Consider the following 22,176-nt stretch of genomic DNA (forward strand, 5'->3'; position numbering starts at 1 on the left):
TTTCTGACTTTTCTATTATCAGTTTTAAACTAGAATAAGAGGCAGCTCATAACGTTAAATATTTTTGGTTCCTTGGGACCAATTACATCTGGAAATATTTTTTTGTAAATCTAGCAAAAACAATCTATCTAAAGATATAATGATACCATCACCCTCAAATTAACTGAGTGCTTTGCATCATTTAAGCACATGACTAGCTTAGTATTAAAAGGTATAGCCAAACCTACCAAAGCCTTTTAAAATACTTGTCTGTTTCAAGCCACAAGGAAAATAGGGGGAAGGCAGATGGACAGCCTATAACTACTTACTAGGAAACAGAATCTTAGCTGTTCTGCCCTGGTACACACTTAAGACGATCTTTAGTTGCCCACCCACAGGCAGCAAGCAGAGCTCGGTCAATGTTGTTAACAATAACAAACACGTCTATGAAACCTTTTTACATATAGTGATATTCACCTTCCTCCTTTCCCAACAGAGACACAGCAATTTGGAAATTTCCCTCCCAGAAGGAAAATTTTGCAACAATCTGAAAATACCCGCCTCTATCTTTGTTGTGATTAACAAATTGAAATGGAGACCAAGTTCTACATGGTAGTTTAGTTTCTTTTGCTTGAACAGAGGTGTTTTGCCAGTAGCAGTTTTTAAATTTTTAATCACTCAAAGAGATTAACAGCAAACGCGGAAAATGCAAGGAAACCTATCTATCAGAAACTCACCGTAATGCATGTAACCATTGCCTTTGGTAGGATCCAGCTGAATAGCCTTCAAGAAGTACTTTTCTGCCTCATTCTTGCGGCCCTTAAAAAAAAAAAAAAAAGGAGAGAGAAAAAATGGATTATCTTAACACTGAGTCACCCTGGAGACATCCTGTACAGTCTACCACATGCTCCACACTTTCCAAATTCCAGACACAAGAACAACACAGTTACTATTATCACCAGATTCAACCTAAGTAAATAGGAATTAAATGGCAAAAAACGTCATTAACAGATTTAAACTCCACACATTAATAGATTCCAAGGCCAGAAGGGCCCTCTGTGATCATCTAATTTGACCCCCCTGATTGTTAAATTAAATCTAATTTAACACAGACCATAGAACCACTCTGAAAAAAAAAATCTAGAGCAGGTATTTTTGAAAAAAAAAAAAAAAAAAGTCCAATCTTAATTTAAAAATTGTCATTCATGGAGACTCCACCATAACCCGTGGTAAATTGTTCCAATGGTTAACTACTCTCACTTTAAAAAATTTACTCTTTTATTTCCAGTCTGAATTTGGCAATCTGCAGCTTCCAGCCATTGGATTGGATTGTACCTTTGTCTACTAGACTGAGTAGCCCATTATCAAATATTTGTTCCCAACGTAAGTACTTATAGCCTGTAATCAAGTCACCCATCACCTACTTTTCATTAAACTGAACAGTTTGAGCTCCTTGATTCTCTCTCTCTTTAAGACATGTTTTCTAGTCCTTTAAATCATTCTTGTGGCTCTTCTCTGAGCCCTCTCTAATTTAATCAACATCCTTCTTGAATTGTGGACACCAGGACTGGACACAGTATTCCAGCAGCAGTCACAGCAGAGTAAAATAACCCCTGTAGTCTGATGACAGCTTGTGCCCTTCCAGAACATAGAGTTCTGCAACACTCAAACTTCAGAAAACCAAGAAACACAAAGTTAGGGTACATACCCAGGTAATACCCAGATATTTTGTTCAATATCTTCATAAATGATCTGGAGGATGGTGTAGATTGCACTCTCAGCAAATTTGCGGATGATACTAAACTAGGAGGAGTGGTAGATACGCTGGAAGGGAGGGATAGGATACAGATGGACCTAGACAAATTGGAGGATTGGGCCAAAAGAAATCTGATGAGGTTCAATAAGGATAAGTGCAGGGTCCTGCACTTAGGATGGAAGAATCCAATGCACCGCTACAGACTAGGGGCCAAATGGCTAGGCAGCAGTTCTGCAGAAAAGGACCTACGGGTGACAGTGGATGAGAAGCTGGATATGAGTCAGCAGTGTGCCCTTGTTGCCAAGAAGGCCAATGGCATTTTGGGATGTATAAGTAGGGGTATAGCGAGCAGATCGAGGGACGTGATTGTTCCCCTCTATTCGACATTGGTGAGGCCTCATCTGGAGTACTGTGTCCAGTTTTGGGCCCCACACTACAAGAAGGATGTGGATAAATTGGAGAGAGTCCAGCGAAGGGCAACAAAAATGATTAGGGGTCTAGAACACATGACTTATGAGGAGAGGCTGAGGGAGCTGGGATTGTTTAGTCTGCAGAAGAGAAGAATGAGGGGGGATTTGATAGCTGCTTTCAACTACCTGAAAGGGGGTTCCAAAGAGGATGGCTCTAGACTGTTCTCAATGGTAGCAGATGACAGAACGAGGAGTAATGGTCTCAAGTTGCAGGGGGGGAGGTTTAGATTGGATATTAGGAAAAACTTTTTCACTACAAGGGTGGTGAAACACTGGAATGCGTTACCTAGGGAGGTGGTAGAATCTCCTTCCTTAGAGGTTTTTAAGGTCAGGCTTGACAAAGCCCTGGCTGGGATGATTTAACTGGGAATTGGTCCTGCTTCGAGCAGGGGGTTGGACTAGATGACCTTCTGGGATCCCTTCCAACCCTGATATTCTACGATTCTAATCTTCTTTTTGCCTCCCTGGAGATGGCAATAGCCACAATCAATTATCTGCATACACTACAGCTGGATTTAGTGTGAGACTTGTAGCTGTACTGAATGGTGGAAGCAGTAGGTGGGACAGTTTGGTCGAGGTGTATTCAGAGATGGGGATTAGTTTGAGGAGCATCACAGAGCTGTGATTGTGATAGGAGAGTGTACATCTTGAGGAGCTAGTCTGCATCATTTTATTGAAAAAAATGTGTAGTTTTTTCACTAGCAAGGCCCTGGGGGGCAGGAGGTCTTGCCACAGAAACTGTCAGTAGGGAAGTAAGATAAAAGACTTGTCTACAGGTGTACTGAAGGGTAAGGGAAAGCACAGGGTTAGATGGTATCCTGTAAGTATGAAGTGGTTGTTATATTTCACAGGTGCAAGCAATCCAGCAGGAGAGTAGGCTATGGCTACAATTAAATGCTACAACAGCACAGCTGAATGAGAACACTCCAAGGAGATGAATAGAGCCTGAAACAATAGTTCTGAAATATGTGAATGGCTCCATTCATGTCAGCAGGTGTTTTGCTCCCCTCTCCCCAGTGCTGGAAAGCCTGCGATATGCAACAAGCATACCTATTCTCAGCTCCTTCCCCAGTGTCTGCAGTGTGTTCTCAGTGCATGCTCCAGTATGCCTGTTCTCAGCTACACATGCAGAGGGGAGCTTCCCCAGATCCTGTGTGCATAGCAGGGGGCAGGAGGGAGAGAGAGAGGGGCTCAGACCCTCAGAAGAACAAGGGCCCCAGATCTCAGCTCAAATGAGGGTGGCCAGACCACCACAGATGGCCCACCGCAGATCGTGGTACACCCTCGGGATGGCAATGTAGGGCTGACAGGCACCTCTGCCCCTATTTTCCCTTTGTCACACACCCCTACACCTACACCCCCGCCCCTCCTGGCTCCCTAACTCCTCTCCTATCCACCCATCCCCATTTATTCTCCTCTCCATAATCCCCTCACTACACACCAAATCCGTCTCTCCCCATTTCTAACTACTCTTCCAGCACTAATCACCCTCCCCTTTCAGCCAGCATTTGCAGGTATCATTTTATTTTATTTTCATAAATCGTTTCAAACATTTTCTGCTATATTCAGATTAAATCCATTTCCCCAAAATAATTTAAAAAATCCACACTCCTTTGACAGCAGCAGAGTGGAGCAATGTGCCCATTTTCTATTTTAGATTTCTACCTTGAATTAGATTTGAACTCACAGTGCCCATTTGGTGCTCAGAGCAATGGTTAAAACAGTCCCTAAGCTCCTTACAGATCCTGTGAATCTTAGGTGCCTCTTAACACTCTTGGGTGCTCCTTTTTGCACATGTGCAGTGTAATGCATTAAGTGTATCCCTCACACTTGCTTGCTGGAACACTTAACTGGAACACTTAACTGGAAAAGCAAACTCTTCTTCTAATAATGTTTTAATTTGGTTTCCCCTGGAGGGCTGGTTGGTGTAATACTCTCTGTTGGGATAACCTTTGAGCGTTTGAGACTCTGGTGTGATTATCTGAGCTCTGGTTTGATCTCTATCTGTGTGCCAAACTACATTGCCAGAATGTAACAAATTTAAGAAAAGCTGTTTGCCCCCCAAGGCTGTATCTCAGGAACATCTTGTTCAAATGATCCCAAACTTAGATCACTGACCAAACCCTGCATCCCCCGAGACACACAAAATTTCAAGGGAATCCAAATAACCATATGGATTTTAGAGTTCTTACAAGAGTCAAGCTTTAAAACAGAAAGCCCATCTTGACCCTAACTACAGCAGAGCTGCTGGAACATTCCAGGGTTACAAGTTTTGTGGTTGACTATTTTATGCTGCTGATCTCCAGGCACAAAGATAAATGTGGTCAACACTATCAATGTTCAGGATCTAAGGAAAAGGTGGAAATCCATTGTAATAAATATTGTAAAGGATCTTGGTAAACTGTGAGCTAATTTTCTGGACAAGTGCCAGGATAAGCATAACTCCAAAACAAAACTGGGGTATGAAAATGAAAGTTAGATACACTCATATGCTAAAAATACACACACTGATTTAATCACCTAGAACCGTGGACACAAGATTTTGTAAAATCTCCTATATTTGTTCTACGTTTATTTGCAGAGATATTAAAGTGCTACTCTCTTTCACACTCATATTAAAAAAAAAATTTCATGGGAAGTAAGAGCTTTGCAGGTCAATATAAAAGTGATACCAATCTTTTAAGGAAAATGTCTTCGACCTGGTAAACTACCAAAGCTATGACGAGAAAGGCAAGGGAAAGACACAGAAACAGTTGTAAGTTAACAGACCATGATTTTTATTAATAAAAATCAACAGTACCTTTTGTTGTTTAGTACTCCAAAACCACTAAAACCAAGCACTATCATGAGCCCAGGGACAAAGGAAATCTACGGCTTATTACTCTTTCCTCATGGAGAAAATAACCAAACTGTATTGTACCAATAGTTTGGTATCCTGTCTCAGACACTAGCCAGTATCAATTATGCAATAACATGCCTATGACTGCAGTTTATTCCTAGTCCCAAGCAGAGAGTTGGTTTGTATTGTGAGACATGAGCACCTCAGAATTAAAATGACTAATTTTAACTAAATGCAGCTGATGTGGAAGTAAGACTTCTTGATCTGTAATTCTCAGGATTGCCCTGAGTGCCATTTTAAAGATACATACAACATAGCCTACCCTATAATCACTTGGTATAGAAGCAGATTTTAATCAGATTGAGTATTGCATGCATTCTGTACTGCGGGCATCTATCACATAATGTAACATTCAAACAATAACAAGAATTGCTCATAATGATCACTACACCAAATCCTCAGCCCACCCCTCCTCAACAGCCTGAGAAGAGAAAAGGGGCTTTACAGTGAATCCAGAAAGTTAACAAGTGCAGGTGAAGATAGTGGGGACAAATTCCAAAGTCAAGGTCCCCTCTCAGAAGCCTCCTCATTTATACTTCAGGGGATTCATAAAGTATCTCTCATGAAAGGGAAGAATTTGGCCCTTATTGTCCAATAACATTATCCTCAGTTTCCAATCCTCATACTTCAGACCCCTTGTCAAGCCCCTGAACAGATTTTGGAAAATTAATCCTTCCCAATTACCCACAATGCAAGCGACTGCTACGTCCTAACCACTGCAATCACATGATAGATGAGGCTCTTTTACATTTAGATGCTGAAGCACCTTTCATCCCAAAATATTTTTCAAAATACATTGTACAAGTGTACAGCAATCCCTTCCTCCACCAGTGAAATGGAGCTGCCTCTGTGGGATAAAGGCAGCAATTCTTTTTAAACAGCACGCAGCAATAGTTCAGCGCAAGAAGTGAAGAAGAATGGTGTATCCAATTGAAACTACCAGGGGAATTCAGGTAGACAGAGTAATTATTCAAGTTCAAATTGGTTCAGGATACTAAGTTAACATCCTTACTCTGGCAAAAAGGGTCATGTCACAAAGTTCAGCCTGGAGACTCCAAAATTGTAGGCACAGACTGCATGTGTCACGAATGCCAACAGAATTAACATTTACAGATCGTGCATCATTGCTCTTTTAACAGACTAATACAATTAGTCTTAGCTGACTGCATTCTGTCTTATGCATACTCAGGTTGCTATTCCTACTGAAAAAAGAACAGTTCACTGAAGATAGTCATAAAATATGAATCTTCTGCTTATAGAACTATTCTATAAGACCACAAGCATTTGTCAAATATAATTTACTTTCACCTATTCAATTCACCAGAATATGTTACCACTATATTCTGTTTGGCACTTTCCAAATGTAATACTGCACCCAGCTTAAGTCATTCAGGGAAACAGAGTACATAATGGCGACGGGTGCTCATACAAATAGCATCAATAAAATGATTGTTATTGAGAGGCAAAAATGCTCATTAACAAAAAGAGGAAAAAAGTCATACATTACATCACCTGAGGCATAAACTGAAGTGACAGCAAATGAACAGTGCAGAACCATTTATCCAGGTTGGCCATCATTTTCATATATCCACATTTGTCAAAAAATGATTAAGAATGTTCTCTTCCAACGTGACACTCTGAAGAAACTGGCATCAAACTCCACCTAAAGAGTCCTCTTCCAAGACATTTGTGTACTGCTAAAATGTCAATATATCAGCATACATTTTGTAAGCTTTGTTTAGGTGTCAGATGATATAAACCCCAGTCATTTGACAGAATCAGGCTATATCACTATTAAACGTTGGCATTTATCAAACTTACATTTTCTACTAGCCACTGGAAGTACTCCTTTGCTAGCACAAGAGGATGCATATGGTGAAACAGTCAGGTTTAGAGGACAACACCTGTCCTTTCCCCCACTCTATTGTAAGGATTCAGTGCTAAGTAGAACACAGGATGGAAGGGGATAGGTTCAAAATTTTAAGGGAAATACATAATTAGTTATTAAAATAGTTGAAACATTAAATTGCTGTGGACTGGCATATTGCGTGCATATTCATTTTTATGTACAATGACCCCTACAAATGAAGGAATTGAAGATCACTGGAAAGCTCTCAATTTTTAACAGCGAGGGTAAGCAGTTGTATACGTATATACACATGCCTTGGAAACCTCACAAAGTGAAAATACAGCTTTATAACTGCAGGACAGAGTCCTATGTCCAAGATAAAATGGTTATTCATAAGTTTTTAATGGGATGACTCAGTGGCTCTGAGAATTACAAATGGGATAAAACATGCCTTTCAACTACAGGTCACCAGCTCATATGCAGTCCAACTCAGTAGCAAACAGAAGCGCGTCATATGACAGCTTCTTCTTTGCTTGTGAGAAATGAGTAGATAGTTTTAGCCCACATTCTAATGGAGAAGTGCCAACTTCTCTCTCTCACACACACGCACATCATAACTGATACTAATTGGCATGTCAGTGAGGGAACAAGAATTCAATCATCATAAAAATTGTATTATCAACTGACTTCTGGAGGGGATTCAGCCAGAAGTGGGGTGAAGGCACATTAGAAAGTCAGTTTAGAAAAAGCTTGTACTGCTCCTATCCACGCTATATTTGTCTGGGCCTTATCCAGAGGTCCCTAATTCAGGCAAAATACCCATTCAGTTCAGTGAAACACTTCCATGTGTAAGGGCTCCTTGCTCATGTTGCTCGAGAATAAATAGAAGATGGGAGTATGTCCACTGCTATCACTCCAGTATCCCATGTGAATTTAAAGACACCTGCCCCCCCACCAAATTCTAGGTATCCATTTTTGAATATGTTAGCTGTAGTGTTTATCCTAACTGTCATTTCTAACAGATTATGGGCCTCATTCTACAAATATTGTCAGGCACAGTGCTCAACTGGGCCTTCTAATAAAAGACTTTGAAGTTACCATGACTGAGGGAGTGACTGGAGGAAAGTTAGTCATTTAAGGAAAGTACACATCTATCCAAATCAACTGGCATGTATTTCCTTGACTAGAACTCTCCCTGCCCCACTCAGAAATAACGGAAAAAGCCAGCAACAGCAATTTCTCCTCACTCTGCTGGTAGAATTTGTAAAGCTCATGTTGAGACAGCTGATGTACTTCAAGCTGCTAGAAACCTTAAAATCCTAAACAACTAATAAGACTGGGAGAGGTTAATGTAGTTAAGCAGTTCTGAATAATGTACTTTCGCAGATTTATATGCACTGCTAGCTACCAGTAAGGTGGCTCCCTCAACCTCATTCATTTAAGAAATGGGTGTCCATTAAAAACATTAAGAATCCCCTCTTTTCTCCTCAAAAATACGTATTTGTACCATGAGAGTTACATAATTGCACTACACATTATTTTGGAAGCATGCAGCATGGCAATAGTTAGGGGGATGAATTTTAACATACAAACAGTCCTAAATTCCACCCCCAAAGTTCCACCATAGTTGAAATTGTACAAGGCTTTAATAAGTGAAGAAGCAAAAGTCCCTGTTTTGCATAGCCTTATGCTGGTGAGAGTTTGGTGGCACAGTGGAAAATTAAATCTACGCATCAAGCAAAATTGACTCTCATTCCCTACGACCAGTCCTCTTGATTCCTCTTTATGAACAATCACTTTTTTTCCAAAGGACTAAGCAATTAAAATAACTTTTTGAGTAGAAAAAAAGTGACAAAGACTAGAGAGTAGGGGAAGCCAGAGTATTTTACATATCTTCTTTTGTATTGCTGAAGGCTTCTGAATGCCTGTATGAAAGATAACGTTCCCAACAACAGAAAGGGTAAGTGTGTGTGAGGCCACAGGGTCTGTGAAAGACTTTTGCTTCTGCTTTCTGGAGGGGAAAAAAAAAGAAACCTGTTCAATGAACCACCTTCTTTGCCTTATTAAAATGGGTGGGTGCTCCGGGGCTGGAGCACCCACAGGAAAAAAATAGTGAGTTCTCAGCACCCACGGGCGGCCTCGCTGATCAGCGTCTCCCCCTTGCTGCAATCAGCTATCCAGTGGCAGGCAGGAGGCACTGGTGGGAGGGAGAAGGGGGTAGAAAGAGGCGGGGCAGAGGGGAGGCCTTGGGGGAAAAGAGGTGCAGTGGAGGGAGGGCCTGGGGTGGAGTGGGGGTTGAGCACTCAAGGGGAAATGACAAAATCGGTGCCTGTGCACAAGACAATTAAAAACATGAATATAATGGAACCACATAGATATTTACATGTACTATTGAGTAATTACGTGATCTAATTCAGGGATCGACAATCTTTGGCCCCGGCGGGCTGGGCCAGTTTGTTTACCTGCCGCGTCCACAGGTTTGGCCAATCACAGCTCCCACTGACCGCGGTTCGCTGTTCCAGGCCAATGGGGCTGTGGGAAGTGGCAGCCAGCACATCTCTCGGCCCACGCCACTTCCCGCAGCCCCCATTGGCCTGGAGTGGCAAACTGCGGCCAGTGGGAGTCGTGATTGGCCGAACCTGCGGAAGTGCGGCAGGTCCTGGCAGGCCGCGTGCCAAAGGTTGCCGATCCCTGATCTAATTCTTGTAAACTTTTTACTCTGGAAGGTCTGATACTAAGCAGTCCTCTGGATAAAAACCCATATTGAGGAGGTGAAGGGGATGTAAGTACCTACCTGGACTGATTCCACTCTACCTAGCCGTCCTGGGGCCAGAGGAGTTTTGTGCCCCTGCCAATTACTGGGAGGCATACCCCTGCTTGTCTCCCCTTGTGCATGTCTCCCTTCAAAGTGTTCTGTTCAGTGCCATATCATCTAGTCCAGTCCCCTGCACTCATGGCAGGATTAAGTATTATCTAGACCATTCCTGAAAGGTGTTTGTCTAATCTGCTCTTAAAAATCTACAATGATGAAGATTCTACAACCTCCCTAGGCAATTTGTTCCAGTGCTTAACCACTCTGACAGTTAGGAAGTTTTTCCTAATGTCCAACCTAAACCACCCTTGCTGCAATTTATGCCCATTGGTTTTTGCCCTATCCTCAGAGGTTAAGGAGAACAATTTTTCTCCCTCTTCCTTGTAACAACCTTTTATGTACTTGAAAACTATTATGTCCCCTCTCAGTCTTCTCTTCTCCAGACTAAATAAATCCTGTTTTTTTTTTCAATCCTCCCTCTTAGGTCATATTTTCTACACTTTCTATCATTTTTGTTGCCTCTTCTTTGGACTTTCTCCAGTTTGTCCACATATTTCCTGAAATGTGGTGCCCAGAACTAGACATAATTCTCCAGTTGAGGCCTAATCAGCGCGGAAGAATTACTTCTTGTGTCTTGCTCACAACACTCCTGCTAATACACTGCAGAATGATTGCTATTTTTGCAAAAGTGTTACACTGATGACTCATATTTAGCTTGTGATCCACTATGATCCCCAGATCCCTTCCTGCTGTGCTCCTTCCTAGGCAGTCATTTCCCATTTTGTATGTCTAACTGATTGTTCCTTCCTAAGTGGAGTACTTCACATTTGTCCTTATTGAATTTCATCCTATTTTCTTCAGACAATTTCTCCAGTTTATCCAGATCATTTTGAATTTTAATCCTATCCTCCAAAGCACTTGCCACCCCTCCCAGCTTGGTATCATCCACAAACTATACTCTCTATACCATTATCTAAATCATTGATGAAGATATTGAACAGAACCAGATCCAGAACTCATCCAAGCAGGACCCCAGTCGATATGCCCTTCCAGCTTGACTGATAACTACTCTCTGCAAATGGTTTTCCAACCACTTGTGTACCCACCTTATAGTAGCTCCATCTAGATTGTATTTCCCCAGTTTGTTTATGAGAAGGTCATGCAACACAATATCGAAAGTGAAGATATGCCATATACCACTTCCCCCGCTCCACAAGGCTTGTTACATGCGAACATGTCCTCTTTTATGACATCCCACCACTTGTTCTTGGGTCTGCCTATGTTTTTTCATTCAGTCTTGAAATCTGTTCAACTCTTGTAACCTACATAGTTGTCAGGACTGTGCTTTACATGATCAGATCATTCAGTTTGCACTCCCTCTATTCTTCGTTTGTGGGTGTTACTTTGAACATGTCTCGAATACACACATTCCTCATACGATCTTTCACCACTCATCCATCTCAACATTTGGATTTCTATGGAACAGATCATTTGCTCACGTTATATGGAATCAGTACAAATAAAAAATAGTGCTGTACATGAAAGAAAGTGTGGAATACCAATTGAACTGTTTTAGTTTTTTGCTTTTCCTTAGGGTCCAAGAGGAATTTACCAAACAGGAATAACAAACTTTTATTAAGACACAAAAGGGCTATAAAAAAGTATTAGGCAAATTTTAAAGAAAATTTCTTCACACACTTGGAGATATATTTACTGTATGGAAAATATTGAGTATTCACCTCTATCATTATTCTATAGACTATTATTATATCCTGACCACATAATGAAAGCAGAATTGATGCATGTGAAATTAATTCCCATATTAGGCACTTTCCTTTCCATCCAGTCCTAAGGCACTTTTTATCAGTTTTGATGAAGCAGAGTATTAATGTCTACGTGTGTTCCATGACAGTAAATTCACCGTCTTCACATATTGTTTTCATTGAATTCTATAAATTCTTACTGAAGAAAATTTGGCCTATATCCTGCATTCTTCTGTGTTTACAGTCAAATTTACTGTATGTAGACTAGTAACAGGTAACTGGGGGCCTATATTGTACCGTGTAACAAAATAAAGATATTTCTTTCTTTCACGAAAACATTTAATTGTGCATTTGCCTTCCCTGTTTCCAGTCATGAGCTTTAAATTTGCATGAATGAGAAAGAGCAATTTATGGCTTCCACTATCCTATTCACAGGAGCAAGACACAATGTTATTTACCAACTGGTAATCTGAGTACCTTTTAAAATTTATTTTACAATGAGAGAGCCTTTCATTTTACAATTAGTCCCACCGAATTTTGGCATACAGTCAAAAATATGTCCTAATGGAATTGAGAAGTATATTCATGGATATAGTTTTATGACATGTGGCCAACTTCAGGAAATACAACCTTGATAGCTGCCAGTTATGGAAATATCTCTAGCTAGGAAATCCTGTCATTTAAGACATAGACATATCCATGTATACTGGATAAACCACACCTAAAGCAACTGGGGGATAATTGCCATAAAGCAATGCAATGTGACTTTTATATTCAGACATATTCAGAGAGAGGCGGGGGGGGGGGGGGGTGGGAAGGGAATGAGAAACTGTGTAATATATGTTTGGTGTGTAAAAATTGATCCCAAAATTGGAACTCCAGGCCCAAACCACCTCTGAACTTTAGGAAACTTCAGAATTAGATCCAAACTTTCTGACTTGGACCCCTCTCTAATAATAATGGCATGGTCTCAAGCTTGGTTCAATTTGGCTAGATCATAGGTGGACCCCACAGAGGGTTTAATACAATAGAAAATTATGTCATATATATGTGTGTATATATATATATATATATATATATATATATATAGCACTCTGAAGATAAGCCACTGTTCTCAAATTTAAGACTTGTCAATAAATGCTGGAATGGTGATAATGGCACTTTATTACATAGCAGTCAAAAAGCCAACCAGTTAGTCATTTTTGGATGTCAGTCAATGATGGATTGAATTTAATTGAATATGGACATACCCAGGAATCCTATATCCATAATACTCTGCTATGATGGGAATTAAACTGGAAAATTCAACTTTTATTAAAAAATTCCTCCTATGCACAATTTTACCTTCCAAGATATTTAGCCTCCAAAAATGAAATATCTAACTGGTTCAGCCATCTAACTGAGTTGGCCCATTTAGAAACTGTGTCTTTTCATGCAAGTGAAAAATTTCTAGAGTTTGAGAGCATTTAATAAACAATCCTAGAAATGTTATTTCTACTATAGTTATATTATGCTGTTTTCAGCTAATCACTATGTAAAATACCATAAACTACTCCAGAAAATTACATTAAACTTATATATAAATTTGAATGTATTTCAGCATTTCAATTTCAAAAAACTTTTTTTAAAGAACAGTAACTCAGGGTCTAATCTTCACTATTCCTGTTTGGTACCAATATGCAAATATTACCCTTGTTTTTTTACACAGAGGAAAAAGGAGATGGGCAAAGCACAATACCTCTTACAGCCAGAAAGAACATCATTGCCAGAGCTGCAAAACAGAACTTTAGAGATCCTGGCTCTTACTCCTCTTTTCAGATCATTGGAACATGCTTGACTGATAAAATCATTAATAGTAATGGCTCAAACTCAGTTGATCCGTGTAGCGGGGTGGTCACCTGCTCCTGCCCTGAAGGGCTTAAGACAGCCCAGGAGAGGGCTGTGGCTGGGACCAAGCAGTACCCCGGCTGATTGGGGGAAGCAGGCTCAGCTGTGGCCACGCCCCAATCAGGGCTCAGCTGGCCCTTGTAAGAGGGCAGTAGGCCAGGAGCAGAGTCTCTCCTCTAATTGTGGAGGGAAATGGGCCTGGCTGCTGGGGAGCATACGAGGGTACCTGAGGTGAAGCAGGGCTGGGGAAGGCCAGAGGAGCTGAGAGGCTCCAGACTGGAAAAGCCCCAGGCTGCAGGCCTGGCAGACGGCCTAAGACAGGGTACTAGGGTTGCAACAGGACAGCCCACAGTAGGCAGAGGCAGCAGGTCCAAACACCCCTTGCCTGTGATGATTGGCTTCTACACTGCAGTCCGTCCCAGTGTGGGGGGGCTCAATGGTGACTGGCAGTAGCCAAAGACTGAGGTGAGGTGGGGTGGGGATAGTGGGTAGGGGTTCCCTGGGAGAGGGAGACCCAGATCTGTGGGGGGTACTGCCAAGGGGCAGCACCCCAGGGAAAGGGGCACCGGGGTCCGGGAGGGACATGGGGGCCAGCAGCAAGTGGGACACTGGCCTGCACAAGGTTCTCCAGAGGCTGGAAGAGCTAATTCTCTGGGAGACCAGCAGGAGGCACTGCAGGGGTGAGTCCTGCCCCATGACAATCCGTTAAGTTTTCTTTCCTTTTGTCCCATCCTCTCCTTTTCTCCCTCCCTCATACTTCCATGCTCATATCTGTTTAATTTTATTTTGTTCTGTCATTCAGGGTATGCACTAATTATTCATTAATATTGCTTATATATAATAGGGGAGGGGACTTTGGCAACAACAGATTCTTGGAGCATGTCTACATTTACTGTGGATCGACGCTGCAACAATCGAACCACTGGGGGTTGATTTAGTGGGATTAGTGAAGACCCACTAAATCAACTGCAAATCGCTCTCCCATTGACTCTGGTATTCTACTGGAACAGGAAGCTTAAGGTAAGTCAACTGGAGAGCTTCTCCTGTCGACCCAGTGTGGTGTAGACACCACAATAAGTCGACCTAAGCTATGTCAACTCCAGTTACGTTATTCACTTAGCGTAACTGAGGTCGACTTAACCCCGTAGTGTAGACCTGTCCTTAGTCAAATCCTTTGTTGCTGTTGGATACCCAATAGGCTTTTTATATCCAATTTGACTAATAGTGCACATTGACAATTTGAACTCCAAGTTTCTTACTGGTCAGTTGTGCAACACTGGCAGCAAACACTCTAGGGAAGATTTTGGCCACCTACTGGGGATATGTTTAAAATTTGAGGGATCAGGTTTAACTTTAAGTTTTACTCTAAGACAGGATAGAGGCTTATAAATAATTTTATTTCTTGGAGTTTAATTTAAGAGTCCTTAAATATTATATGTGTGTGATTTATTTAATCATATTAAACAATCTGGATTACATGGAATCACCTAGTATGATTGTTACTGAATTTACTATGGCTGAGAACTGAAATACAGAAACTTTATGAAGCAAATTATTTCCCCTCCAATATTTAAGGATCAATTTTGAAGCTGGTAAAAATAAGAGATTAATAGCACTATGTGGAGCCATGTAAAAGGCAAATCAATACTGCATGTTTTTCCAAAGAGATTCACCAGAACATTTTTCAGAGTAACAGCTGTGTTAGTCTGTCTTTGCAAAAAGAAAAGGAGTACTTGTGGCACCTTAGAGACTAACCAATTTATTTGAGCATGAGCTCACGAAAGCTCATGCTCAAATAAATTGGTTAGTCTCTAAGGTGCCACAAGTACTCCTTTTCTTTTTTCACCAGAACATATAATTCCTAAACTACTTCTTCCTAATTTTGTATTATTGGGCCGTTTCTTAAGCAAACTAACCACTATTTGCATTATTACAAACTGTAGGCATTGTGATGTGAGCAGAAATCCACTTGGGATATATAAAATTGAAACCTTCAAACTGGTTCCATCTATGACCCCGAAGTAAAGTTTCTAGAAAGAGACTAGTGCATCCAACATCATTGCCTATCCAGTATAAGCAGATGCCAATTGACAGCCTTCAGTAGGCAAAAGGTTTTAGGCTGAATGCCTACTGAACTTAGACTAATGCAAAAATGGCCTTGCTTATGTATGACGTTTCCTTAGCATGTGTGCTGACACTTTCTCCCTTTGAAAACTTTGTTCACACAATGCAAAGCAAATTACAGTACATGCTCAAGGCTGCACCTGGGCCTGTCATTTGTGACAAAGAGACGCCATTAAATTTTATAAATGGAGTTCTGCAATGCATACAAATTATGTTTTTTCTTGTGAAGAAGAAATAAATTACCCAAGTAAGGCAAAAGCTCAGGTGCTTTGGCTGTAACCCCCATGTTTTCCCAGTTGACTGGTTAGGTCAGATAGGATGTTGCTTTCACCAGTATGTTTCTCAAACAATTTATTTAACTTAGCACGCAAGATCTTAAGAGAGCTTAAAAAATGCATAACATTCAGGTATTGCTGACCCACATGGCTAAATTCGGTTTTTGAGAAATGATAAATAAAATAAAATGAAGAACTTAAACACTAGCCAATAGGCTGCTTTCTAGCTATTCTACTAGCTGAGCTACTAATCATGCTTTTTAACTGCTACATTTAGCTGTTCTTATATAAATTCTGCAAAAATGTACCTGAGTGAGCATAATTTTTAGATATGAACACACAGCATTATCTGATGTATGAGTCGCAAAATACTTGTGACCGTTGATTCTAGGTAAGAAGATCCAAATTCATTATGCTATTCCTTTGGAGAACAATATTCAAGCATTTCCAGTTTTGTCAGTTTTTCTGCATGATCTGTTTCCTCTTGGCATTTCCCATATCCCAGAAAAGGTATAAAGACGTTACAAATATTTACACAACAGAACAGCACAGGGAGTGTATAATTTTAGTGTAGGATTTTCCGAAGAGCTCAGTGTTGGCCTACCTCTTCTCCCAAATTAAGCCAATGAGAGCTTTATCATCTACTTCAAAGGGAGCAGAATTGAGTGCTTTGTGCTAACACCCATCGTTTCATGTTCTCTGTGTATATAAAATCTCCCCACTGTATTTTCCACTGCATGCATCCAATGAAGTGAGCTGTAGCCCACTTATGCTCAAATAAATTTGTTAGTCTCTAAGGTGCCACAAGGACTCCTGTTCTTTTTGTGGTACACAGGTTTTGTGCTGAGTGAATTTCAACTTAGAACATAACTACTGAGTGAATATAATGGCATCCAAAAAACACATGGGATTGTATCTATATATTCAGTGAATGACCACATGTTGTTAAAGATTTAACAACCAGCTATAAAAACAAATGAGGGATCTGAGTCTTAAGCTTCTTTACACTACTCTGTCAGTGTAAAGGGGCCTCAGAGTGGAAGGAAACTGTATTTAAACCCTCGAATACAAATTTCTCCCACTTTAAGGCATCTTTGCACTCAGAGAGAATGAAGTTGCTGTAGTACAAATGAAAATTAGACCTCAGGTGTGTTGTCACATGTGAACAAATAAATAGACTTACATGAAATGTATTGAAAAGATCAATAAGTAACGTGTTTGAGGTCTACACAGCGTAACTTTAAATGTTCTGCTTTTAATACAACACAGACAATGTCTTCTGAGTTCCATGGACATAGCCTTATGGATACTCTGACAATAAGCTTTACTAAGAGTCATTTTGCCAAGGAACCCACATTTAACACTTCTGTGAATGTAAGACAATTGTCTGTTTCATTAATAGTAGTTTTTTTAAAAAAAAGGTTTAAGCCATATCACTTTATTGCACGCACGGACACATACGTGTACTATTTGGATAGGCTTAGAAAAGAATTATTATTTCAAGGATGTCTAAGGCCCAGTCAGAGATTAGGGCTCATTGTACTAAGCATTATAAACACTCACAACACACACGCACTCGTACACAAAAATTATTATTCCTATATCAAAGAGTTCTCAAACAAAAACACAATCTGAACTTCTTCTAAAGCAACAGTAATATCAAAATACTAGTGTCTAACACTTATTAAAATGTACAAAGGTTTGCAACAATATTCATTTTTGGAGATCTGTGTAAATAATTAGATTTTATGTTGTACTTCAACCTTAAGCTGGCATTTTCTGCTCTTTTGCAGAAACAGGTGGAAGTCTACAAATGGAATAGGTTAGCACCTTCCAAATAACCTCATACTAAGCATATATAAAACTAAGCAAATTAGCACAAGAAAAATTATAGAGCTTAGATTAGACTGTCTGCTTTCCATTGTTCATTTTATTGCTTGTAAAATGCAGGTTTAAAGTCACGCTATGCAAATAGCTCTTTGAAACAGGAGTAATATTAGCTACATGCCGATCTGAAGCTGCAAAAATCAACTTCAAATTAAATGAATATCATTCATTCACCATACAGTTATCATAATAAGTTTTACAGAACAGGATGAATTCTTATTTACCTTTTTTACAGTTGTAAAAACAGGGCATACCATCCTGTGTTTCAGCAGGACAAACCACTCAAAAAGAAATAAATTCTGTTTAAAAATGTCTTTTCAGCAAGATCTGATGTCAGCTTTTAATTTCTACTGCACTTGAGATTTGAGTTTGATTCATAACACTGTATCCTACATTGTTGAAGGCAACTTTGATAATTAGAAACTTGTTCCAGTGTGTGGACCGAGAAAAGGAACAAGACATGTGGAGGTCATTGTCCCAAGCAGTCAAGAAGAGAAAGGAGGTTATTAACTTTTCACTGATAAACAGGTATATTGGATATAGAAATAAAGCAGCTTTATTTTAAGGTGTCTTATAGGACTAATTATTGAAGAAATAAAAAGTATCAGGAAATCATAAAAGAAATCATGGATTAAGAACATGCTCTCTGCATTCATATTTAATACTTGTGTTTGATATGTTAGAGCCAAGTCCAGACAATATAAATGCATTTAGTAACTCAGCACAATACTTGGTTTATACTCCTACGTTTATAAAACTATAAATTGCTCCTACTGCAAATTGAGAAATCACAGCCTACAGCAATTAGCAGCAATTTGGCAAGTCTTAACAGATTGGGCATAGGTTATGTCCTCCGCACAATCACAACAGTTGTTCACAAGAGGCAGATGAATCCAGAAGGTTCAAGAAGCTGGTTCAATAGCCAGGATTGGCACTGGGGGAATAAATGAACCAAGTCTCACTGCTATTAGTAAGTGTTAATACTGGCAACAGACTTAAGGAGGCAGAAAAGCTGGGGTTAAAATTGGGCTATTTAAGTCAAGAAATAAAACACTATTGAATTTGTGAACTTTACAGTTTTGATTTTACAACTAGGTTTATGTTGTACAATTGCCTTTGGCCGAGATCTAGAAGCTTGGCTGAGCATTTTTTTTTTTTTAACTCCCTGGTCAAAGAAAGTTTTCTAGCTCAGTTATCATTTTCATTCTTCATCTCCTCCCACTCACTGCCCCATCTTTTCCTTGGAAAATAAGCTAACGGCCAAGTAGAACTTTTAATAGAAGCTTGTTTCAACATTCGTTTTACTGTCACTCAAAAAAAAAAATTGCAAGAAGTTTGACTTTAAACAAACTACGACTGGTGTGACATAAAAGGAGAGAGACCCCAAAATGTCTCTCATTAACATTTGAGAGAATCACCCAAGGCACTATTATAACTTCCTGCCTTTTTTCGGTCATCTGTGCAGTGTCCATTTCTATGCAATAGACTTAAATAGCAAAGTTCAAATTAAGAGTGAATCACAACGTGACTCTAAACCTGGCTTGGAGGGACCATCTCTAGAGATGAGAGATTATTCTTGTTTCCATCTCCATTCAACCCCAGTGGACTCTGTAGAGACTTAGATCAAGCTTGCCAGTTAGTGCCAGTCATGAAAGAAGCCTTTGTGATGAGGATATCTCTGCTTGAAACTCCTTTCACAGACGCCATGGAACAACCATTGTGCTGTAAAACTGACCAAAGCTGAACCATCAACCTGGAGGTCAAAGGTTTCATATCACACATCCAAATTCCTGCTCCATTCAGCTCTCCTGAAATAACTGACTGTAGAAAATCCAATAAAATGTATTCTGCTCCTTTCCCATTTATAGGTCATAAATCATTCTCAATATTGAAATGTCAGTAACCAAACTTAAATAATTAAAAACAACAACAAAGCACAGCCACATATATGCATTTCACATCTACTACCCCATCATCATCTAAATAGTGTTGTCTTCTGAAGCACTATGTTAATTACATTCTGGAAGGGTAAAAAACAAAAAAATGCTCCTTTTGTGTCTTCTGTCTTATTTTTCTGTTAATGCACATTGCTGTCATATGTACAGCAATGAATATGTACAGAGAAGACATGGCAGTAAGAAAAGTAAAGATAATTTTAGGACAATATTAATCATTTTTGATGAAAATAGACAAACATGGAAGAGTGCGTGTGTGGGAAGAGAAGGGGTTTTGCATTTCACTGGCCTATAGTTTAACACAGGGGTGGGCAAACTAGGACCAGCAGGCCAGATCTGGCCCATGAACCGTTTTAATCCGGGGCACAAGGTCGGGGGCTGCACCATGTGGCTCCCGGAAGCCACAGCATGGCTCTGCTCCAGCTCCTACAAGCTCCAATGGGAGCTGCAGGGGCAGTGCCTGAGGATGGGACAGCATGCAGATCTGCCTCGCCGTGCCTCCACGTAGGAGCCTGGGAAGGGACATGCCACTGCTTCTGGGAGCTGCTTGAGGTAAGTGCCTCTCGGAGCCTGCACCCCCTGAGTCTCTCCCCTCGCCCCAACCGTTTGTTCCAGCCCTGATCCTCGTGCCCTCCCTCCCGCTCTCCAAACACCAAGATCCCAGCCCAGAGCACCCTCCTGCACCCCAAACTTCTCATCCCCAGCACCACCCCAGAGCCCACACCCCCAGCCGGAACCTGCACCCCTGCCCCAGCCCTGATCCCCCTCCTGCCCTCCAAACCCCTCAGTCCCAGCCCAGAACACCCTCTTACACCCCAAACTCCTGCACCCCAAGCCCAATTTTGTGAGCATTCACGGCCCGCCATACAATTTCTATTCCCCGATGTGGCCCTCGGGCCAAAAAGTTTCCCCACCGCCTGGTTTAACATCATGATGTGGTGTCTGATACTCAGAGTTGTATAGAGATACTTTTCATTTCTGTAATGATATATATTCTTCCTGAGTCTGAAGGCACTGTCTGCTTCATATGTATCTTGTATTTAAATTCCTTCAAGAAATGTAAACGGTTAAACTATAATACAAATTTATGTGGACATTTTCATCCTTTTTCCATTCTCCCTCCAAATTATCAATTTAGAAACCCAAAATTATATAATAAAATTATTTCAGAACTAAAAGGACAAATCTAAAATTTCCCATGGCCAGTTCTCATAATTTGGAAATAATAAAGATGTTAAATAAAAAAAGCTGTAGGATTTTTTTCCATGGAAATCACAAGACATCCCATAACAAATCTTATATTCTATCTAATCATAAACTCAAAATATATGTAAAATTAAATACAGGAGGAGAGGTGTAGGGTGGAAAAAATAGAGATCTGAATTCTAACTGAGAAAACCCTTCCTTCCCCTTCCACATGTTCTAGTAAAATAGAACTTCTGTGTCTCATAAAAATATTTCTTCAGGAAAAAAAAGAGAGAATGACGAGGGGAAAGAAAAACAAACAAAAAAAAACCCTCGTGCAAGCTTTCAAATATACTCCTCAGGTGCAAAAAATGAAGTGGTCCAGAAGAAGAAGGTGAACTGGGAAATCCTATTATGTACTCCACTTGGAGTTTAATATTAAATAGATATATCCCATAAGTGTAAGTGTATGTCAGTATGTGAGAAATTTTAACTGGAATTGGGAATTAGAGTGGAAAATTATAATTCCACAGGCTGAAACTGACAGACAGCGGGATAATGATCAGAGCTCAACTCTTATTCCATTGCAAACTGAAAGCTCCAATCTGTACTGGCTTTATTAAACCTTTTAATTGACAGCTTTTAGTAACATTTAAAAATAGATATTGAATTCACTTTAATTGTTGTTGTCACATCCTTCTGTTCTAATCTTTTCTCATTGCTATTTCAAGTATTTTAAGCAAAAATAAACGGAGGGTGGAGGATATGGTTAAAGTATTTCTTCATTTCTTTCCTGTTACACTGTATACAAAAGTCCTTTGTCTGAAGACTTTGTAGAAGAGGGGCCAGAGTGAAGCTGAGACAAAGGAAGATGAGGGTGTTCAGAGGGAAGCCAAAGGATTGAGGAGCAGAACAAGGCAGAGCAACATACAGTATTGTCGTCACTGCCAAAAATGCCACCATCCTCATCAATGGATGGGGGAAATTGATGGGGCCAGCTGTGAAAGAGGGACAGTCCCAGTGGCAAGGGAGGGAGACTCTCACCAAGGGAGAATAGGTAGCTCCACCCCCTGGGAGTCTCTGGCACCCACTGGCCAGCTGGGAGAGAGGGGTGCTGATTTGCCAGCACTCCCCAGTTCTCAGGATTTAGCCCAGTGCAGGGGCCAGGTGGAGTCTCTTTCAGCTCCATTCCAGCAAGGAAGGCATATATTTGTCAGATAGAAATGCTGATATATGATATACAGGATATGAGGCAATGGATTGGGCAGGAATTGTGATACCATGCAGTGTGGTTGGGTGGGGAGAGCAATCAAGCTAGTTGCTGATGCTCCCTGT

At 40.4% G+C, this 22,176-nt stretch overlaps 1 protein-coding gene across 1 annotated transcript in view; it reads right to left on the reverse strand.

The window, feature by feature from the left end:
- The window catches only part of TMTC2 (transmembrane O-mannosyltransferase targeting cadherins 2), a 380,329-nt gene that overhangs the window by 72,653 nt on the left and 285,500 nt on the right, over positions 1 to 22,176 (reverse strand). Inside the window, exon 9 of the mRNA XM_077807709.1 lies at positions 717 to 798. Coding sequence (XP_077663835.1) covers positions 717 to 798 — 82 coding nt within the window. The remainder of the gene's footprint in view (positions 1 to 716; positions 799 to 22,176) is intronic.

This window comes from Eretmochelys imbricata, chromosome 1 (genome assembly GCF_965152235.1).
Source record: "Eretmochelys imbricata isolate rEreImb1 chromosome 1, rEreImb1.hap1, whole genome shotgun sequence".
NCBI classification, from domain to species: Eukaryota; Metazoa; Chordata; order Testudines; family Cheloniidae; genus Eretmochelys; species Eretmochelys imbricata.